A 13,863-nucleotide genomic window follows, 5' to 3' on the forward strand; every position below is an offset into this window, starting at 1 on the left:
TCGGGCTAAAGTGTGGGGGTGGATTGTGATTCAACGTGTAGACCCTGGATTTGATCCCGTCCTCTTGGCAATCTCCTTGAGCTCAGCCTCTATTGAGCCACCGCAATGATCAAGCTTTGGCAGAGAATCTATCCCGAGTATTCTACAGAAATTATTAACCTGCTTCTGCTTTCGGAGCTGAACTCTGAGGCCTGCTACCAAGATGGCCAGAACTCATGTCATGGCATATCAAGCTGGGTTGCCTGAAGAAGCACGGAATCAATATGTGGTCAAAGTAATAGTTCAGAAACATCAACGTCTCTCAAAGGTAGAGATCCCTTGTAGCAAAGCTGGTACTTGACATACTTGCCTGGGCCAGATGGAAGACTTCCTTTCTTCAACATCCAAGAGCAGGCATGAGCACTGCCTATTGAAGAGCTTATAATGTTTAGGAAGACGGAAACAGACACTTGCCCAGATATAAAAGGCGTCGAGCTTACAAAAGTCGGGAGTCAACAATGTAATGCTGTCTCTGTGCTTGTTGCTGAGATTGATGTCATAGACAACAAGGTGACGATGCTCTGACAGCATACACGCTCGACTTTATTATAAGTAGACAACATATACCCATATAAAAGTCTCAATCTCCACAAGAACCTTGAGTTTGTCTATAATGCTTGAAAAGTATTTAGCAATCTCCGCAAACATGCAGCCTCCAGGTGTTATTTCGCCTTGTCAGACAGAGCAAGAGCAGGTAAGCATTCAACCAAGAATCCGCAACTGGTACTGATAAATTTGACGATAGAGAAATATTGATCTCTGCAAAGAATATATGCGAATAGCTTATTCTCCCACCGAAAACAAAGGCGCTACATCGGTTCAACATCTCTGCCACCCAGACAGCTGGTTCTGGGCACCTGCTACATTTCCCGGCTGCGAGACGCCCATGGACTACGCGGACTCTCACTCCACCGTCATGGCCAGCGTTGCAGACCTCAAAATCATCCGCTTTGACCAGTCTTGGGCCAAGGATGGACATGTTCTGTTGAGGTACACGGCGCAGGGAAGTCATTGTGGAGAGCCGTATAAGGGTATCTCCAAGACAGGGAGACATGCGCAGTGGAGCGCTGCCGCGATATTTGAAGTCGAGGATGGGAAAATCAGAAGTTTCACCAAGGATTGGGATCAAAAAACTATGCAGGTGGGTACATTTCCTTTCCACTGGCTAAGAGATGATGCTAATGTCGGTGTAGATTCAGCTTGGATGGGCACCAGTTCACGAGAGCCATGACCCAAGATGGAATTCCAAAGCATTAGATAGTCCTGAGGAAGCTCGAAAGCATAATCAATGAGTAAAGCAGTTTTCAAAGGCAGACACGATTGCATAGATTGTCTTCTTCTAAGTTACACTGGACAGGCATCATATTCTCATCGACATATTCGTTGTCATTCCTGTCAATATAGGCATATTCACGCCCCCGGCCCGTTAGCGGCGGCCAGACAAGAACCGTGCAAAGAAGGGAAGGCAACCAGGCAGCTCGCAATGTTACGGAACCTCATGTATAGGTCATAGGTTTATCAAGATACCTTTTCTCGGTTACGAAATTTACTTAACAGCGATAGAGTCTTAGTAGTCCTACGGTAACAAAGACTTATCTCAGCCAAGGCATCAGCATTGGTCCAATTATTGTCTCCTGAGAGACCTTCATTGAAACGAGCGGGATCGATCTATACGATGCCAGAACTCAAACTGGCTATACGGGGTTTGAAGTCTAAAGCATGACCTACCTGCGAGAAGTCAAAGTCTATTCTCTAAATGCGCACACTCTTCTTCGGTCACCGAATGACTCCGACAGCCAACACTCCTTACGCACGATCCAAGTCAAGCATCGGGTGCCTCCTCTATCTCGCATAATTAGGCACGCTGGATCATGGCCTCACGGTCAGGACCGGTGCCAATGTACTTGATCTGCTCAACTTTAGCAATTGCGGTGCAGATCAGTATACGCGTCCACCTACCTTGACTCCAACAAACTTCTCGATGTACTGCTGGTGGTCAGTGCCACTGTTCGTTATGCTAGCCCAGGTAAATATGCTCACCTCAACGTAATCGCGGGCCGCCCTAGGGAGGTCGTAGAAGGTCCTCGCGTTGGTGGTCGGCTTTTGCCAGCCTGGCATCTCGTGGTAAACCACCTCCGCTCGGTTCAGGATTTCAAGATCTGCAGGGTAAGAATCCAGTTCCTGTCCAAATGGTTAGTTTCTACAATTAATTATGATCTTGTTGGCATCACTTACCTCTCCATCGATCTTGTAGGCAATGGCAATCTTGATCGTTTCGAAAGTATCCAAAACGTCGAGCTGCAGAGTGTTAGAGCGTTTTGACGCGTGTCACAGGCATGCCACGGGTTTTATCCTACCTTTGTGAGATTCAGGCTGTCGTAGTAATTGATCGAGTTACTGTACTTGACAACAACAAGGTCTGTGTGTGCTTGTCAGCTGTGTTCCCTACTACTCAAGGTTTTGAGGTTGTGTCTACCAAGCCTGAAAACGGTCAGTAAGATTGTCAGCAGAAAGGAGCCATGATGAAAACTCACCATCCACATCGGCGTCTGCGGCCAGTCGACGTTCCCTAGGTAAGTCTTGTCAGCGGTAGAAGCTAGAAACCTCCAGGGCGCTTGTGGTCTCACCCATTCGCGTCCAATCTCCTGGAGCTTGGTGCCAATCCTAAGTTTATCATTCAGCTTCAGAGTAGCTTCAAGATGGTAATCAAGACGCACTCTTCGATATCTTCGGTCTTGAAGGCCCCGGCCCCGACACGGGTGGTATCTGTTGCCGGTCAGCAGTAGATTACGGCCATGGAGCAATCGACATACAAGCCTTGACCACTCCAACCGTCTCCGTGATATTCTTTGGGTTCAGTGCAAGTCCACCAATAATACCAGCGAGCGTAGTACTTGAGGAAGTGACGAACTGTAGTTAATCATGAGTACTAGTGCAAACTAAAAGGTCAAGTTGGCGGAAACTTACTGGATAAGAACCATAATCAACATCTAGCATCAGTGCCTGTTCAATTGGGAACAAGTACAAGCGCCAGGTCCCATAACCCCTTCCCTTCACAGGAGACTTGACTGATATCGATCTACCAGCATCGCACGTGGCGTGGAGGTTTGACATGAAAATGAAGCCCCGGGATCATCTCAAGACAGGCTTTCTGAGCACAGTTTGGCCCTAACCTCGAGACGCCATGACTGGATCTGCTCCAAGCTGATCCCAGGCGCAATCATAAATCGTCATTAACTCCACTGACCACTCTCGACAGCCAGCCAGTAGATGAGTAGAAGCCAGGTCTCCGTATGACTCCCGAATTCTGCCGAGGCGTGAACATAATACACAGCTTGTTACAGCGCAGACCCCTTGTTGGGTTCCGCCAGCAGAGTGATTGCTCAAATGAGCAATATGTCCTCCCCTGAGCAAAGAATCTTGCGGGAAGAGGGTTGTGAGACCACGGGCACGGTGCTCGTTCCACCAATGCGTCAGTACTATTCGTTTAGTCATAGGATGAGAACCTTACATTTGCGCCTTCGATCACAATTTTCATGTTGCTCTCCTGTACAGATCTCATAAAGGCCACGCCGTCCACGACGTACTTACTGAGTGTTTGCCTGTACTCATCGAAACGAGCAAGCTCGGCCTCGATGTCGTATTCGAGCAGTTCTCCGAAGCGCTTTTGAAAGCCGTCGGCTAAGCGCCTCAACTTCTGCTCGAAAACTTCAGGGTGGAAGACATCGGTCATTTTGATGCCAGTTCGCTGGGAAAGTTAACACACAGCCCGCTCCATTATAATGACTATCTCTTACCGCTCTACTTGTCTGATAGCAGGGACCAATGCCTATGGCGGACGTTAGACTTCGTTGCTTATATAGCGTCGCTGGCACGACAATGACTGGGATTCTCCCCGCCATTGAGATTTGGGAATGCTTGCGATGACGTGACGAAAGCAGAAAAGGATAGTCCACCATGGAAACCCGGGGGGAGCGTACCGCGTCTTGTTGTTCCGATAGCTGCGTCTGGTGTAGACATTAGCTGCTATTTCTCAAGGACAATGTCAGAAACTATGGGACGAACCTCCGAGTTCCTCCTCCTCGAGACCATCCACTGCGATGTGCAGGTCCAAGAGAACATTGACCCTGTCAGAAACAAGGATCCGATCATGGACCGCGGTCAGGTTTTTCTCAAGCTCCTTGAGCTCGCTAAAGAAACTTGGGCTATAAGACAGAGTTAGTATTCTTGGCATGTTCGGTTGAAAGCGTGAGCCAGGCCAGACGTCAACAAGATGCTGATGTGGTAGTCGAGTTAGGAGTGGAGGGCCATATGAAGACTTACACATGGAAAACTACGCCCGAGCCAATGAAGTTCATGCTATGGTACTTGTCAGCCTCGCTGTTGCCAGCTTGAACGTTCAATATCCTTGACAAACCATCTGGGGTTGATCAGCCCAGAGGGCAAGAGATGAAAGCTGCCTCTATGTTAGCAATCATCCAGTCCTTCCACGTGTGCGAGTTCTCACCTATACGAAACTCCGTTTACACTTGGCACATATTAGCAACACACAATATATATATATATATATCAATAGAAAGCGTTTGACTAACCGCACGAGATGTCCAGCGTTATTTCCACCCTTGACGTTGATTAGCAGGTATTCGGTTTCTGCCTGCATTGTGCTTACCGCGGCTCGGGCACAGAGTTGCGCCTCCTGGCACTGTCCATCAACCAATTTGCCCTTCTGTACTATGGTTAGTGCCCGGGTATCATCTGTTGTGTTGGGCTCTCCCCGAGTACTCACGCCTTCGTCGCCTGTAGAAGTCCTGGTCAGTATAATGAGATCGAACCGATATCGGCTGGGTGCGGAGGAAGGACATATTCCGGGTAAGGGAGAGAAACATACCCCATTGGGCTCCGAGAATAACAGTGATAGGCATGTTGTGCAAAATCAAATTTGACTGCCGTAGGTGTCGTCGTACCTAGTGTCTGTAGAGAAGAATAAAGACATGATAGAACAAAGTGATGAGGTTCAACAAGTGAATAGCCACGTGATTATGGCGGGGTGCTTGCACTATACCCCTCCATCGCGGTAAGGTACTGGCGGCCAGTCCCGAGCCAAGACAACTCGAACATAGATGATAAGGTCTGTACAGGTAAGGCATTGTTGAATCCTGAATTGTCTTTTTTGTATAAGGTACCAAATATACTGTGCCCTCGAGTTCGTAAGCAACCCAAGATGTCTACACTCTACATACATATTTCGTAGCACTAAACCTGACTAGACTGGCGCCCATGGACTTGATTCAAGTGATGCTTGACATTACTGATATCCCTGCTATGAATGCTATGAACTCGGAGTACGGCACGCTCTTAAGACCGAGGGAGCTTGGTTCTGTAGGTAGTAGAGAACTGCTGCTTTAGAAGCCGGTTTCACGTGGAGGGGAGCATGCCAAGTCCCTGGGACAGGGAGTGCGGGCTACCGGGGCGTGTGAACAGCGCCCGGGGAACGGTATCCCAGAACGGAGCGGAGTGGTCCCCACTTTTACCGAACTGTCATTGACCGCCGACGTCGGCTGCTTCCTATGACGTGGAGCGAGACACGGACCAAGCGGACAGGAATATATTAAATGTTAGATTAAACATCCTTATTTACTCTTTTATGAATAAGCTATTAACGATCAAATTAATAATTTAGTTATTAATAGCTAACATGAATTATTTGATAGTAGGTAATTTACATCTTCAGGGCTCGGTTCATAAAAGGTACCTAGTGAGGATAAATGATGTGTAAGTAGAGAATATGGGAAACCTGTGTTGCAATGCAAAGATGTTCGACCGTAGTTTTAGATACTTCAGGTAGTTACCAGCTCCACAAGATCGCCTGTAGGACAGCAGCATGTATGTTATTATCTAGAACGGCTAAATATGGCTCAGGACCTTAAAAACATTTACGATAGATTGGCATATCGAGGATAAACGTTAGAACATATAGGAAGAGAAAGTCATGACTACGGTACAAGTATGGTAAGGTATATAAAAGAACACTAATCCACGACTTTCGCTTCTCGAGAGTATCATAAAATCCAATAACCCATCCCTAACCGTACTCTGCGAAAGGCACATACATGCCGCCTAGCCCATATGAAGGAAAAAACAAAACCGCCGTGTGGAAGCCTTCGTTGCCCAACTCCTGCACGCCCCTTGCTGGCATTTCATATATTCTTGTGTTACTCCTTTTCTTCCATAACATCATTATGCAGCAGCAGCTCCTCCTGTCTTATCTGCAGCGGTTTCCTTCTCCAGAAGATTACCAAGATGCTGCAGGTCGTCTCGAGCTTTAGGGTCGCGCTCCAGAACCCTCCTTACGACTTCCCACTCCTTGCGAGCCATCTGGTACGCTTGAGGCAAGATGAACTGCACGGTTGGGGATGTTATCCAGGGTCCCAGGAGCTCGTGTGCCATGGCCACGCCTGCCTGCTGAGCCTGGTGCCTTTGTGCTTCTAACATCTGTGCTGGCGCAGCTGCAGGTGCCGGTGTTGGAGCTTGTGGTGGCACTGGTGGCCGAGTGTACGGTGGCTGGGGAATTGGCACAGGAGTTGTAGACTGCCATTGGCCTGGTGATGATTGCTGAGGGAAGCCTCCTTGAAACCCTCCCTGAGGGGCCTGGGGGGTCGCCGGAGAGAATGCCGGGCCGGCGGACGCTGTCGAGTTGCTTCTCTGAGCATGTGCTGCAGGCACTGGTGTTCCCAGGGCTTTGGCGTCTTGTTGATTGGCAGTCCCATCCTTCAGATGTTTGAGCTGGTCAGGCTCGTTATGATAAACAAATACTGCCAGCAAGATGGGTTCCGTCCGGACCTTGGGGATCTTATTATCAACCAGGTTGAGCATAAACTCGGGATAGTTGTCTTCCCCTGCAGGAACTGGTACCAGATATGTATCTCGCACATTACCGATTGTCTTATCTCCAATTACGCCATACCGCTTCTTGCTGGTGAAGTAGTTAAGAAGATTGTGAAACTCAGTATGAGAAAAAGGCGAGACCGGTGAAACTGAAACGACAATGACATCGGTACTGTTGCTGTAGCGAAGACTGCATAGGTATTCGATAGCACTTTGTTCGGGGATTCGTCCGGCCACCATCATCCTCTTAGGAATCAACTTGGACCACGGTCCAACTGAAGCAAAGTTGGCACCACCGATATACTTGGCTGTCGCTGGGAAGTCAGCAATCGAGCTCATAGCAAGAGAGCCCTGCCAGATGACATCGGGGTCTTGAGTCTCCTCTGTGGGCGAATAAGGGGGTGACTCGTTCTCATCTTGGAGCATGCGATCTACATCGGGATCCACGCCCGGGCCATTGGATCCAGTTACCAGAGCCGAAGGCCGCCTATTCTGAGTTGTAGTGGGAGACTTGACACTGGAGAAGACTTCGTTGATGTCGAAATCAGGATGACTTGGCGATCGCTGCTTATCGTCCTGCTGCTGTGGGTGTGAAGCCAGGTCCGCCTTGTCGCCTCCTGTAGGTTCCTTCTTAACGGCCTGAGGCTCTGGTCGACGAGGGGGTCCTGGTGGGAGGGGCACAGCAGAGTCGTTGACAAATGTTTCGTCGTCAACGACCTCTTCGCCCTTATGTGTTCGTCGAACGCGAGGGCCCGTCTCAGAAGTATAGAGAATAGACTGTTTCTCGGCCTTGGCTTTCATCTCAGCAGTCTGCTTCTTCATTTCCGACGAGGCAAGCTGCTCTGATGTCATGGTAGCCAGAGCTGCGGGGGACAGAGTCTTATGAACCAGTCCATGACACAACTCCGGGTTGTTCTTCAGGTTGAAGCTTAGTGACTTGATTTGCTGGTTGTATTCTTTCTGTCCCTTAGTCACAGGGTAAGAATCATAGACGGCGCGCTCGATCTGAAGCGAGAAAGTCTCGGTCATAGACTCAATTGTGTTGCCCTCTTCAAGGTCCAGTTCGCCCTGCTTCTGCATCGATGTCAAAACATGGCTGATAGACTTGCTCATGGCTTTAGCTGGGCCTGTCCGAGAACCAGGCAGATCTGATATCGACTTGGCGAGGTCATCAGGTGGTGTATAGGAGACAGGAACAGGAGTTGCACCGTTCTCTGATATGCGACGAACCTTGGCAGACTACACATCGTATTAGTATAACCATCTAGGGAGAAGGGGGTAAGTAAATCGTACCTTGCCATCAGCGTCATGAGACTCTTCGCGGGCTTTTCGCTTCCCCGTTTTTGTTTCTTTCTTATCTTTGGTTGCGTCCGGAACAGGCACAGGAGAAGACTTCGCTTTAGTCTTATCTTCCTCCTTGGTCTCGCTGTGACGTTTGCCTTTGCCTTTTCGTCCGCCACGCTTCTTCTTCTTGGACTCCTCTTCATGTGCTTTGCGCCGAGCTTCCCAAGGTTTCTCCCCCTTAGCTATGCCATCGAGGAGCTCCTTGTGATCGTCCGGTCGGCATTGCTCACACCAGTAATGTTCAGGGATCTCGTCATCGAATGAGCTTACCCCTACACAGACGTTATGCTGCCATGCGCCGCAGGTTTCACAAGCGATCCAGGCTTCACCTGAATCTTCATCTTGTTCGGTGGCGCCGCATACACAACGGATCAGTTCATCTTCCTCCTCTTCCTCTTGTTCTTGCTGCTGTTCCTGTTCCTGTTCCTGTTCCTGCTCCTTGGCTTTCTTGGTCTTCTTAGTCTGTCGCTTTTTGGGCACGGTCGCAGGCTCAAGTTCGTCGAATGATTTCGTATGCTGACCTTTAGTGGCGCGTACCGATCGTCGAGGTTCCGCTTCGCCTGAGACGTTGCTGTTAGTTGGTGCTGCAGAATGCGTGGTGTCGCGGCGTCGGTCGCGCTTTGGGGGTGCTTGGTCTTGAACGAGCTGGGATTGCTTGGGGGACTTTGCGAGTCTTTGTCGCTTACCGGACATGATTAAGAATGTGCGAATGGTTGTGGTGTGGTGTTTTGGATGCAGCGACGCGTGCCAATGCTGAGCGGCGTTTGGGGGTGTTGCAGGTGTTGGGAGGGATTTCTACTGTTGCAACGAAGCGCAGGATGGTGTGCGCCCTTAGACAGGCATTGAGGTAATTACGTGGGAAATAATTGAGAGTCACGACTATGTCAAGAACAGATTCAGGTTCTTCCCAGCTGATCCACGCGCAGATGCTTGTCTTCAAATCTCTAACCGTGTTGGCGCAAAGAGGTGCCCTCGCTAGCACAGGCACTCAGGTGGAATATGGCCTGCGCCAAGAGGGTAAGAATATGTTTTGCTGTAATTCGAAAGTGGTGAACGCGATAAAAGTGTCAATGCCTTGAAGCGACCTCACAAACTGCGTGAGGTGCGCGACGATTTTGCGATAGTGGAGATCCAGTATCAGTAGAATGCGATAGGTCGCGTGCCGTGGTTGGAATGACGCGCGCACTTGAGAATCAATGTTCAGAGGAGTGTTTAAGATGTCCTGTGGAATAATTTCAAGCAGTTGTCTTCTCTCGGAGCTGGTTGGGGAGGATGGTGCTGGGTGAATCACTCGAAATGATGATGTAGAAGAGAAGAGTTGCGATCCCGAAACTGGAGGGGGGAGGGAGCTATTGCGGAGGTAGAAAAACTAGTAGCTTCCGCCCGTTCGCCCATGCCCTACAGCAACTGAATTGTGGTGGCAGGTGGCAGGAACTAACCAGGTCAGGATCAACCCGCGCTTGTGACAATGCGATTGCTTTGCGTGACAATGGAGAGCATGTATTTGATGCCTGATTGTGGCAATGTGTTTGCCTGATTAACAAGCCATTACTTTCCATTTTCCAGTGACTGTATGGAAACAATAGGTAGGATTAGTCACGAGGGATGTCAGCCTTGCAGTTTAAGGTCTAAGTCGATTGGCTAGACTTTACCCCCCATTAGGCAACCTGAGGCAACACTCTTCAGCCTTAGTGTCAAGCAGCTAAGCAGCAGAAAGCTAACGCGGCGCGGCGGCCTAGAGCTCCGTTGCAGGTAACGACGTAAACGAATCCACAGCCTCAACACCATCAACCAGACTGTCACCATCACAACGGCTCTCTGTTAACTTCGACCTGGTTTTTAGTTGTTTCAGAGAGGTTACCCATCTTCTTTATCTCTCTTGTCTCGTCATCACAACGAATTCATCATGTCTCGCCGTTACGATTCCCGAGTGCGTTGGCCCTTGAAGCTCCAGTACCTCGAAGCTCTCCCACCAAGCTAACTGGCTCCTATAGACAACCATCTTCTCACCAGAGGGCCGTCTGTACCAGGTCGAATATGCTCTAGAGGCCATCTCACACGCAGGTACAGCCATTGGCATCCTGGCAAAGGATGGTATCGTCCTGGCCGCCGAGCGAAAGGTCACCTCGAAGCTGCTGGAGCAAGACACCTCCGCCGAGAAGCTCTACATTTTGAATGAGTGCGCAAATCCTCCATTGCCTACCTCGCTAATTCGAAGGTTATTTATTAACAATATTTTCGTTTAGCAACATGATTTGCGCCGTCGCTGGCATGACCGCCGATGCCAACATCCTTATCAACTACGCCCGACAAGCCGCTCAGCGATACCTCCTCACCTATAACGAAGACATTCCTTGCGAGCAGCTTGTGCGTCGACTTTGCGATCTTAAGCAAGGATACACCCAACACGGTGGTCTACGACCCTTCGGTGTGTCTTTCATCTACGCTGGTTGGGATCCTCGTAGACAATTTCAGCTCTATCTCAGCAACCCCTCTGGCAATTACGGTGGCTGGAAGGCTACAAGTGCGGGTGCCAACAATGCAAGCGCACAGAGTCTCCTCAAGCAGGATTACAAGGAAGACTGCACTCTGAAGGAGGCTTGCGGCATGGCGGTCAAGGTTCTTAGCAAGACGATGGATTCTACCAAGCTGAGCAGCGAGAAGAGTATGTCGTGTCTATGAATATGTACCAGAACTCCCGCTAATATCACTTCTAGTTGAATTCGCGACAGTAGGACAGACCGAGGACGGCAAGATCTACCACCGCCTGTGGAGTGCTGACGAGATTACGGCGCTGTTGAAGGAGCATGACCTGGCGAAGAACGAGGAGACAGAGGAAAAGTAAGCAACAAGGCTATAGATTCTTGATAGATGGGGAGAAAGGAATGCGGGGCCACTCTTATCTGCCCCTGTACAATAATATCATGAAATGACCACAAAACGAGACTTATCCAACGCCTGGCTTGACCAAGTCTAAAAGTGTTGTCGAGCACATGATGCTTCGATGAAAGAGTAATGCAATGCAGGCTAAGCCAGAGCATCTCGGACAAGCACGCAAACTATTCCTAGTCCCCAATATCAGCGTCGCGAACCTCTCAAGTTTTCCATCTCGAATCCTACATCTGTCCCTCTTGCTGCCTCCTCATCATCGGTGATTCGTTGCCATCCCGGCTGAGTGTCAACTCCTGGTCGTGGATAAGGCTCGTCGCATTTCGTACTTGAGAGGCGGGGAAAGTGCCGTCTGTAGCTCCAATACGCAATGCTCATGCCTAGAGCTGAGCCTACGCAGACATCGTAGACGTCGTGGCGATAATCCTCGCATCTCGATATAGCGACAAGACCTGCACCGATGAGTGGCAGTAGGCAGACCAACGCGCGGCTGAGATCACGACCGCCAGCCGAGTAACGGAACACATGGAGTTGGCCGGCGAGGAAGAGGCTGAGAAAACCAAGGCCAGCGAATGAGAAGGATGAGTGGCCAGAAGGGAATGATCGCCAGCCCTCTTGCAGTATATGGCCATCTTCTGCAGTGCAGACATCGATGGTTACAAGGGTGTTGGCCTTTGTGCCGATTGCGGGCTTGCAGCGGTCTAGCAGATCAGGACGAGGCCTGCCAACAGCATTCTTGATGATGTCAGTGATGAAGGATGTGAGTACAATAGAGATAAGGAACGAGAGGTAAGTGACTTCATGCTTGGCCGCTGATGACCTTGCGATTATGTTGTAAGCGATTAAGACTCCCAGCGGTATGAAAAGGGCGTATACGAAGTTCATAACTGGTAGTCTTTGTTAAGTCCGGTCACAGAAGCTGAGGTTGATGTTTGAGACGTACAGACAGGGACACGCTCATGGACCGCAAAGGGATACGAGATCTGCAGGTCGTTTATGAAGAACATGCGATGAAATGGGTTGACGAAGAGGACCGTCTGTGAATCTGTCAACCAGTGTTCTGGGTTCTCATTGACGATATAGTACAGACCAAGATCCAGCCTGTTAAGAGAAATAGGAAGCCGACATAATCAGGCGCATGAGTTGTCTGTTGTATGTCATGAGTATAACACCAAGGACCGATTTGACGAGTCACCATACCTTCCAATATCTCCTCAAAAATGAGATTGGTCCGCCGGACGAGCCATAGCTATGAGCTGGAGCCATGATTGATGACGATAGCTGAAATCAGGTTTGACGGGCGGAGGTGTCGGAACATAGGCAGACTGCAGTATCGCAACGGATGGAAAATGCAGATTTTCTGTATCGGCAAATAAGAGGGCGTTTAGCTTTATTACCGAGTCATGTTAAAGAGACGCGGCTCATAAGTTCAGTGCTGTTGAGAAGACGTAACAAGTTCTTGCTGAGGTTGGGCATGTTGCCAAATGCGGGAATGAGGGCCCCTGATCTTCCGTTGGTTTTCTGGGGCCATATCAATAAAAGAATCCAGATAACGAGTAGCTGATGTACACCAACCATGTACTATCAACATTCATTTTTAGTCTTCGGGAGATCAAAAGTCAGGATTAAGTGGTCATAATGAATTATGATACTTTTCAATCAACCCCGGGATGACCACCGTTGTTTTATGTACTCATTGCAAGTGATGACTTCAACCCCGTAGTACTTTCGATGTAGGAACGGTTGTCGATGGGCATTACAGACCAATATCTACCCCATCTTTGGATCCAAGACAATAATACTAAGCAAGATTTTAAACATGAATTTCAATCAACTTTGAAATGGAAAGAAGTCGAGATAACGATTTCAGTTGGAGCTGCTTAGCTATAGGGTAGGTAGCCGAATCGTCATCCACTAATTCTTAGGCCCAAGCTCTTGCGGATTTCTGCTGTGACGGTTGACGACCAGGAAACTTGGTTGCTTTCCCTCAGCCATAACAACTTTTCAACAAGACAACTCCTACCGATGAAATATCGACAATCGGAAATCTAGAACCTCTGCCTGTGCGAACATATTGTTTATGAAGCACCATCTCAGGAATAGCTTCTGAATGGACAACCTGATGTCATAGTTTGCGACGCGACGAAGCGAGATGCTCAAATCGACACACACACCATCGGCAGCCGCTCTGGCACCGCTTCCGCCAGGATGGAGCGAGCATACCGCGCCGACTGGACATACATACTATTACAACGCTGAAACAAAAGAATCAACATACAAGCGTCCAGGAGTCCAGCCGCCTCTACAGCCGGCGCAACCACAAGCTCCCGCATATCCTGGTTATGGCTCAATACCATACTTAGCCGATCCCAACGTCGCTAATGCCTACATGGCACAATTCAATCAAGATAATAATGGGCAAAGGCATAATTATAGTTCCCGAGGTGGGCATGGAGGAGGTCGTGGAGGCTTCGAAGGTCGGCCACGTCCACAACCTGTTGACAAGCCGAGGAGAAAGGAGCCGATCCCAGGTTGTGAACCATGGATTCTCGTATATACTAAGTACTCGAGGCGCTTCGCATACAACCCTGTCAAGAATGCCAGCTACTGGCGCATACCGGAGAAGTTGATGCCTGCCATTTTGGAGCTTGACAAAGCCCGGCTACGGCAGAAAGCCGCAGGAGAGAATCAAGAAAAGGAGCATAA

The 13,863-nt window shown here is 49.3% G+C and overlaps 6 protein-coding genes across 14 annotated transcripts in view; 3 read left to right on the top strand and 3 right to left on the bottom strand.

Moving 5' to 3' along the window:
- The first annotated feature begins 654 nt into the window (after positions 1 to 654).
- On the top strand, positions 655 to 1,487 carry FOXG_06437 (uncharacterized protein). The gene is made up of 3 exons (XM_018385103.1): positions 655 to 733; positions 785 to 1,180; positions 1,233 to 1,487. Exons 1-3 carry the CDS (start codon positions 686 to 688, stop codon positions 1,329 to 1,331), a joined length of 543 nt encoding a protein of 180 aa, XP_018242298.1. The 5' UTR covers positions 655 to 685; the 3' UTR covers positions 1,332 to 1,487.
- Positions 1,488 to 1,542: 55 nt separating this feature from the next.
- On the bottom strand, positions 1,543 to 5,094 carry FOXG_19248 (adenylosuccinate synthetase). 2 transcript variants are annotated; one of them, XM_018399443.1, is made up of 22 exons: positions 4,928 to 5,094; positions 4,826 to 4,836; positions 4,709 to 4,765; positions 4,632 to 4,660; positions 4,547 to 4,567; positions 4,457 to 4,495; positions 4,363 to 4,398; positions 4,105 to 4,244; positions 4,020 to 4,046; positions 3,837 to 3,868; positions 3,551 to 3,787; positions 3,007 to 3,042; positions 2,853 to 2,949; positions 2,757 to 2,805; positions 2,667 to 2,703; positions 2,574 to 2,608; positions 2,516 to 2,520; positions 2,397 to 2,458; positions 2,275 to 2,337; positions 2,080 to 2,220; positions 1,999 to 2,025; positions 1,543 to 1,948 (listed from the first exon to the last, which is right to left on the bottom strand). In XM_018399443.1, the coding sequence occupies exons 1-22, from the start codon at positions 4,959 to 4,961 to the stop codon at positions 1,895 to 1,897; spliced, it is 1,269 nt and encodes a 422-aa protein (XP_018242299.1). In that variant the 5' UTR covers positions 4,962 to 5,094; the 3' UTR covers positions 1,543 to 1,894. The 2 variants fall into 2 exon arrangements, with proteins under 2 accessions (XP_018242299.1, XP_018242300.1); XM_018399444.1 differs by lacking the exons at positions 4,020 to 4,046; positions 4,105 to 4,244; positions 4,363 to 4,398; ... (4 more) ...; positions 4,826 to 4,836; positions 4,928 to 5,094 and having other exon boundaries at positions 1,571 to 1,948; positions 3,837 to 4,007.
- Positions 5,095 to 5,894: 800 nt separating this feature from the next.
- FOXG_06441 (uncharacterized protein) lies at positions 5,895 to 9,782 on the bottom strand. 2 transcript variants are annotated; one of them, XM_018385105.1, is made up of 3 exons: positions 8,955 to 9,782; positions 8,218 to 8,828; positions 5,895 to 8,163 (listed from the first exon to the last, which is right to left on the bottom strand). In XM_018385105.1, the coding sequence occupies exons 1-3, from the start codon at positions 8,959 to 8,961 to the stop codon at positions 6,277 to 6,279; spliced, it is 2,505 nt and encodes an 834-aa protein (XP_018242302.1). In that variant the 5' UTR covers positions 8,962 to 9,782; the 3' UTR covers positions 5,895 to 6,276. The 2 variants fall into 2 exon arrangements, with proteins under 2 accessions (XP_018242302.1, XP_018242301.1); XM_018385104.1 differs by having other exon boundaries at positions 8,218 to 9,782.
- A 37-nt stretch (positions 9,783 to 9,819) lies between these two features.
- Positions 9,820 to 11,440, top strand: FOXG_06442 (proteasome subunit alpha type-4). Of its 2 annotated transcripts, XM_018385106.1 has the most exons (5): positions 9,820 to 9,854; positions 10,008 to 10,198; positions 10,263 to 10,447; positions 10,515 to 10,933; positions 10,986 to 11,440. In XM_018385106.1, exons 2-5 carry the CDS (start codon positions 10,175 to 10,177, stop codon positions 11,111 to 11,113), a joined length of 756 nt encoding a protein of 251 aa, XP_018242303.1. In that variant the 5' UTR covers positions 9,820 to 9,854; positions 10,008 to 10,174; the 3' UTR covers positions 11,114 to 11,440. The 2 variants fall into 2 exon arrangements, with proteins under 2 accessions (XP_018242303.1, XP_018242304.1); XM_018385107.1 differs by lacking the exon at positions 9,820 to 9,854 and having other exon boundaries at positions 9,981 to 10,198.
- On the bottom strand, positions 10,902 to 12,796 carry FOXG_06443 (uncharacterized protein). 6 transcript variants are annotated; one of them, XM_018385111.1, is made up of 6 exons: positions 12,733 to 12,796; positions 12,358 to 12,678; positions 12,248 to 12,304; positions 12,101 to 12,194; positions 11,389 to 12,044; positions 10,902 to 11,333 (listed from the first exon to the last, which is right to left on the bottom strand). In XM_018385111.1, exons 2-6 carry the CDS (start codon positions 12,421 to 12,423, stop codon positions 11,328 to 11,330), a joined length of 879 nt encoding a protein of 292 aa, XP_018242308.1. In that variant the 5' UTR covers positions 12,424 to 12,678; positions 12,733 to 12,796; the 3' UTR covers positions 10,902 to 11,327. The 6 variants fall into 6 exon arrangements, with proteins under 6 accessions (XP_018242308.1, XP_018242306.1, XP_018242310.1 ...); XM_018385109.1 differs by having other exon boundaries at positions 10,902 to 12,044; XM_018385113.1 differs by having other exon boundaries at positions 12,101 to 12,304.
- A 328-nt stretch (positions 12,797 to 13,124) lies between these two features.
- The window catches only part of FOXG_06444 (uncharacterized protein), a 1,988-nt gene continuing 1,249 nt past the window's right edge, over positions 13,125 to 13,863 (top strand). The window contains exon 1 of the mRNA XM_018385114.1: positions 13,125 to 13,601. Within this exon, the coding sequence (XP_018242311.1) occupies positions 13,310 to 13,601 (292 nt within the window). The 5' untranslated portion in view covers positions 13,125 to 13,309. The remainder of the gene's footprint in view (positions 13,602 to 13,863) is intronic.

This window comes from Fusarium oxysporum, chromosome 2 (genome assembly GCF_000149955.1).
Source record: "Fusarium oxysporum f. sp. lycopersici 4287 chromosome 2, whole genome shotgun sequence".
Taxonomy (NCBI): Eukaryota; Fungi; Ascomycota; class Sordariomycetes; order Hypocreales; family Nectriaceae; genus Fusarium; species Fusarium oxysporum.